Source organism: Cynara cardunculus (assembly GCF_001531365.2).
Source record: "Cynara cardunculus var. scolymus isolate 2C chromosome LG 3, CcrdV1, whole genome shotgun sequence".
Taxonomy (NCBI): domain Eukaryota; kingdom Viridiplantae; phylum Streptophyta; class Magnoliopsida; order Asterales; family Asteraceae; genus Cynara; species Cynara cardunculus.
Window position 1 is genome coordinate 39,057,613 of NC_037530.1, and position 6,394 is coordinate 39,064,006.

A 6,394-nucleotide genomic window follows, 5' to 3' on the forward strand; every position below is an offset into this window, starting at 1 on the left:
AAAACTTGACGTGTGGAAAGTGATTAATTTTTCATTCATTCCACAAATGAGATTGAATCATTATTATTTTACATAAATTCTATTTAAAAAGTGTATTTGGATGATAAATTTATAGAATATTCTAATAATACAGTCGATGTTGAAATCTCTAAAATAGAGAATCTATTGAAGTTGAATGTAATTTCTTTTAGAGATTTTGACTTTTGATTCTTTATTTTAGAAAAATACATAACACTTATTGCAGATGCTCTTAAACAATAATCAACTAGAATGAAAATTAAAAAAAAAACTGTTTAGTTTCATATAAAATAACGTGTCCATTCACTTAGGATTCCAAATTTTAATTCCTGGTTAGATTTGATGAATTAAAATTAATTATCTGTCATTCCCATTTTCATTACTCATTCTGAATCAAACAACCCCTAAGTAATATAAAAAGGTAAGAAATAGATGTTTATATCTGAATATTTGGGAAAAAAACAATTGAACAAAGCTTTTTATGTTATTATAATACACATTGTGTGTGAACTTGTTGTTCGGTAACATCATGTTCAACATTATTACAAACCCGAAATAATTTAGGGGCCGTTTGCCAAACGCTTACTCGGGTAAGTGAACACCAAGTCACATTACCTTACTGAATGGATATGATAAGGACCAAGAATCTTACTCGGTAAGAGTGAAACAATGATCAAGAGTTTTACCCGGTAAGTGAGGATGATGACTCTTACCACGATAAACACTTACCGGATAAAATGTTGCATACCATACCATTTTGGTGGACTAAAATCTTACCCGGCAAGTAAATGATAGTGCTATATTTTACCCAAAAACACTTATCGAGTAAGTGTTTGTTAAACGATCATTTAATGTTTTTTTGTTATAGGAACATTTTTGAGCGTTTTCGTCCAGGACACCAAAAACTATAGAACAGGCCCTACTTAATTATTTTTGTGAGCCCAGAAATAAAAACAATTACCGGTTCGGTTTAGTTTAGTTTCTTGCTACGATAAACCGGGTTCAGGTAAAAAAAAGCCGGTACCTTTAAGAAGGAATATATAGAGTATATTCTCAATCGCATTCCCGCCCTTTTCCAGAAACCGAGTTCCTTTTTTAAACTGTACTCCTTATCAACCGCATCAATCACGTGGCGTCAAATGGACGGTGGAGATTTATCCCCCAAAAACCCGATTCCTGCACACCACAGACGATTTCATATTATCGTAATATTTTCATATTCTCGTAATATTCCTTTGGCATCTTCAATTTCCCACCTTATAAATACCCTCCTCGTACTCTTTGCCTTCCAACACCATCTCCAACAACAACGTTTTCCCTCCGACCACCGAATTCTCCCGCCGCCGGCAGCCATGTCAGGAATCGTCGTGATTTTCGATTTCGACAAGACGATAATTGACATAGACAGCGATAATTGGGTTGTGGATGAGTTAGGTGCTACTGATCTGTTCAACCAGCTTCTCCCGACCATGCCTTGGAACTCTCTCATGGTACTGTGTTTTTTATTCTCAGATCCGCCATGGATTTTTCGTTTTTTAGGTTTTTTTAGCACGAATTAAGAATGTCGGAAGTTTTACTTACGAACTTTGTCGTTTATTTGAGGAATAACAGGACAGGATGATGGAGGAATTGCATTTACAAGGTACGACAATGGCCGATATCGAACAAGTACTAAATCGTGTCCCTATACATCCTCGGATTGTTCCCGCCGTTAAAGCTGCGTATGCTTTAGGGTAACTGATTTAACTTTCTCGTTATCATGGATCCTTGATCGATGTTTTGTACGAGGTTTAAGTACTTACTGGATTTTGTACGAATTGTTTGAATTCAGATGCGATCTGCGAGTAGTAAGCGATGCGAATGTGTTCTACATAGAAACTATATTGAAACACCTTGGGATACGAGAATGTTTCTCGGAGATCAACACTAATCCAGGTTTTGTGGACGACAATGGCAAGTTAAGGATCTTGCCGTACCATGATTTCCATAAATCCCACCATGGTTGCAACCTCTGTCCTCCCAACATGTGCAAGGTAATTATTTATTCGATTATGATGTGGTGAGTGATTGGTATTATTTGCTGTCGTAGTTAGTGACATATATTTTTCTTAATCTAAAATTAGTATTCTTTTTTAATCTAAAATTAGTTTTCAACTGATTATCTAAGTACTTCAATGTATAAAACTTTATATTTTATGTATCAAAACGGAAGTTTTGAAAGTATGTTACTTAAAATAAAAGTCAAAGTACATTATGCAATTTGCCTTAAAACAAACTATCTATTTATCCAACTTTCCAATTTCGTAATAGGTCCCCGGAGTTAACTGATTGGTGTTAACTCCAGGAAACTTGAGTCTGAGTTTTATGAAATTGAAACAGTTAGGAACATCAGTGTAAATAGTTTGTTTTTAAAGACTAAATCCGAAATTTACGCGAACCACGACGACCATAATGTAATTCACTCTTCGATTTAAATACAAATGAATATTTTCATGATGTGAACATCCACGAGCGATGTAATTCCTTATTTTTTTCTAATTATTATTTTTCTTAATCAGGGTAAAGTAATCGAACGAATTCAAGCCTCGTTAGAAGGAAACAAACGGATCGTGTATTTGGGCGATGGCGCCGGCGACTTTTGCCCGAGTTTGAAGCTTCTAGAAGGAGATTACATGATGCCGAGAAAAGATTTTCCGGTTTGGGAATTGATATGCAAAACCCGACATATGGTTAAGGCGGACGTCCGTGAATGGACAGATGGGGAAGACTTGGAACGAGTCCTCCTCACCATAATCGCCATGGAAGACACGAAGAACAACGTTGATAACACGAATCAATTGTTTGATTGCAAATTCGAGACGATCGCTCTAGAAGCGTTGCCTAAACCGCTTTACGTTCCTCACTGATCGATGATAACTCGTATATTTCCACTCTATTCTAAGTTTATCAATTTAAACTGTAGTTAGAGGTGTTTGGTTAGAGGTAAACGGTGGGATTGATTATAAAAAAAAACTGTTTGATTTTATATAATACAATTATCCATTTTCCCACTAAATTTTTATTCCAGGTTAAACTGAGGGAATGAAAAAATGTATTCCCTGCCATTTTCATTTTCATTCCGAGCGATTGTATCTTGTTAATATGTTATCATCATCATTTACGCGTAGACAGTTCTGCTCCAAATCTGTTGAGTTGGATCGGATTTGAGTTTGATTTAATAATACACTATAATAAAATTGAGTTTATAGTACAACATCAATTTGTAAGTGTCTTAATAGACTTTTTTATAAAACTTGATTTACAGAGTCAAACAAAATATTATATCTAAAATCGTTGTAATAAGTTAATAAGATGCTTTTGAACGTTTTAACAAATTTTTTAGTACAATTATATCACAAAACGTTTCATTAACAGTTTTATATGACACTTTTAAAAAAATGTCCTATAATATTATATAGAATTGTTAATACGACACTTTATATTAAAAGTGTGTTAAAGAACTTGTTAAGACATCTAAAAGTGTCATATAAACTTATTATAACGCATTTAGATAGTATGTTTTTTGTCTTATAAATTAATTCTTATAAAACGGTTTATTACGACGCTTATTTTTTTGACTTCTTATAAACACGATTTTGTTATAGTGTTAGTCTGCCTCTAGCGTGTAACTCGGTTGGCAAAAGAGTGGGGTGAATTTGTCCAAATACAAAATAGATCTCGTTCGATACTTAACACCCTCACATCGGTGTTCTTGGACAGTGAGGTCTGAATAATCAAATTTCCCCCCAAAGAACAGCGTTAGCCCAGTCTAGATAATTTGATAAGAAGGGTTCGAATCTGTACACCAGGATCGAAAAGCTCGATAAAAATGTCTGGTTATTTAGACATGAACTTTTGAATTCAGTAAAGTTCAATCAGATATAAAGATGAACATAGTATGATATCAATTTTTTTCCCTTTATAGCATGCACCAACCAAACTGATATAACTGGTTTGAAAATTCTATATCAGGTATCAGTTTTAATTTTGTTTTGTACTAACTTAACTAGCAACATGTTGTTATTGTTTGTACCAACATTGTCAACATGTAAATTTGAATGCGTAAAAGAGGGTCTAACCCTGAGCCATCCAAGCTTATTTCCCGTGAACAATAAACTTTGGGATTGAAAAAGGGTTCAATCGGGTTTTTTTAGCCTTTTCAACCTTTTCAGGCCAAGCTTAGGCCCGGACCTACGACCAATATTTTAACACCATTGGGCTTTGAGGCTTGACATGGGCCGAGCTTCAGGGTCACTAGACCTGAACTTTCTCGAGTTGGGCTCGCTGGGGCCTCGGTCGAGTTTCGGGCATAGCCTTTTTGTAAATCTCTATGTGAAAGCAAGCAAAAATTAAATTAATACCCCAAAAAAAAATCCATACTTAAAATGTTCAATATTTGCATACAAATACCAAAAGATATAGCAAAACCGTTAGTTAAATATTAATTAATTAATTAAATATTCAGATACAGGGTTTACGGTGTTCAATACCCTTGAATTTAACTGGGTTAACAGAATTTCATTGATTTTGTCAGAAGAAGGTACTCAATAGGTGCAAAAACGCGTACCAGAGGTACCATTCTTGTATTTATTTTGATTTTAGGACCACTATGAATAGAAAATGTAAACCACATAGACCACATGCATAATTTACTTTTAAGGTTATGATATTTCTCGAATAAAACGTGTATTTAGTTTTTCAAAAATAAAAAGAATATAATATTTTTTTTGACGTGAAAAATATCTTAAAATGCAAATACCACCTTCATTCACAAATTGTATTATGACATAAAAGTAAATCAAAATGAATTTTAATTTAATAAATTGGAAGAAAAAAAATCATACATTCTTCTTATTTTAAAATATTAAAAAAAATAAAAAAATTGAATTTCTATTTTAAGTGTTTAAAATGAATTAAAATTTGTGAAAATCACGTTGTTCAAGAAATCTGTTAAGGATCAGTACAAGCTTGACCCGAGATTTATAAAACCAGATTACGTAATTTTTTTCGTTGGAACAGGTTTGGACGACTGAACCCGATAAATCTTAGGGAGCGTTTGGTTCGTAGAATGGAATTCGAATTGGATATCATCAAATGAATTTGACTTTGAGGGAATGAAATGGAATTTGATGGTATTTGACCATGTCTTTTAATTGTGTTTGGTTGTATGGAATTGTAATGAAATTCTTAATCGAATTGGAATTTTTTTGTTTCGTTCACGAAATTCAACAAGAAAATTACAGGCAAAAAAAACTGAAACGGAAACTTTCGGGCTGGGTTCGGGGACATCTTATCGGGGACGGGGCGGGGATCGGGGACAAATTCGGGGATTTTAACGGGGACGGGGGCGGGGACGGTGATCATCGACCCGGCCCGGCTTGATATGTGTATATATATATTAATTTCAATATATATAATATTAAATTCGGGGATTTTAACGGAGATTTTAACGGGGATCGGGGAAACCGCGGGACCCGATAAGATCCCGACGGTGATCAGGACGGTCATGGGGACGGTTTTAGTTATCGGTTTCTGGGACAGGGATACCAATAACCGGCCCGAACCTGGTCCGTTGTCATTTTTAGTTTTAAACGAGATCGAACATAGCAGAACAGAGCAAATCGAGATACAGTGTCGATGAATGGATGAGGGCTAAGAAATTTGTCGAATTGGAATTTGAAATCCGTGGTATATGCAGTGGAATTGTGAAATCAATGAATTAAGGAATTGGATGGAATTGGATGGAATTGGTTGAAATTGGAAGGATTCCTTCACATCTATTATGTGAACCAAACATGGGATTTGGAATTTGGTCAAAGATTTGGACATTCCAATTCCTTCCAATTCCACCAAATTCCATGAACCAAACACCCCCTTATTCTTATACCAGCGTCGTGTAAGTGTGTAACGAATAAAAATGAGGGGTATATTATAAGATACGAATTCGAAAACGAGACTTTTTAACGTTCACTTTAATTCTTGCCTGCTATAGAATATTATACTTGTCGGGTTTTTTTTTATTAACCTGGATATCCAACTCGCTATGCGAGCCGACTAATCCCAAGGCAAACACATGCTTTGCCCATATCGGGCTGGACCGGGCCGGTGATCACCGTCCCCATTAAAATCCCCAATCCCCGCCCTGTCGGTTTTCAAAATCGGTTTCGATTTTTTTGCCATCCCTATGCATTTCACACAATTTACGTTAAAAATGGTATAAAATGAAAGTACAGAAGAATATTAAAATATTTGTAAAAAAAACAAAATAAATGCCATAAACAATGGAATTTGAGCCAAACACAAAAAACGTGCTCGTGCGTTGGTCATGCACTGAATC

The 6,394-nt window shown here is 34.9% G+C and overlaps 1 protein-coding gene across 1 annotated transcript; it reads left to right on the forward strand.

The window, feature by feature from the left end:
- The first annotated feature begins 1,314 nt into the window (after positions 1–1,314).
- LOC112509598 (inorganic pyrophosphatase 2-like) lies at positions 1,315–3,030 on the forward strand. Its single transcript, XM_025114646.1, has 4 exons — positions 1,315–1,508; positions 1,630–1,751; positions 1,850–2,051; positions 2,577–3,030. The coding sequence occupies exons 1-4, from the start codon at positions 1,371–1,373 to the stop codon at positions 2,922–2,924; spliced, it is 810 nt and encodes a 269-aa protein (XP_024970414.1). The 5' UTR covers positions 1,315–1,370; the 3' UTR covers positions 2,925–3,030.
- The last annotated feature ends 3,364 nt before the right edge of the window (positions 3,031–6,394 follow it).

Excerpts from the sequence above, each read along its gene's own strand:
- LOC112509598 (XM_025114646.1), top strand. The coding sequence starts at position 1,371 with ATGTCAGGAATCGTCGTGATTTTCGATTTCGACAAGACGATAATTGAC. Across the intron at positions 1,509-1,629 it reads TGCCTTGGAACTCTCTCATG|GACAGGATGATGGAGGAATT; the intron begins GTACTGTGTTTT and ends GAGGAATAACAG. Across the intron at positions 1,752-1,849 it reads AAAGCTGCGTATGCTTTAGG|ATGCGATCTGCGAGTAGTAA; the intron begins GTAACTGATTTA and ends GTTTGAATTCAG.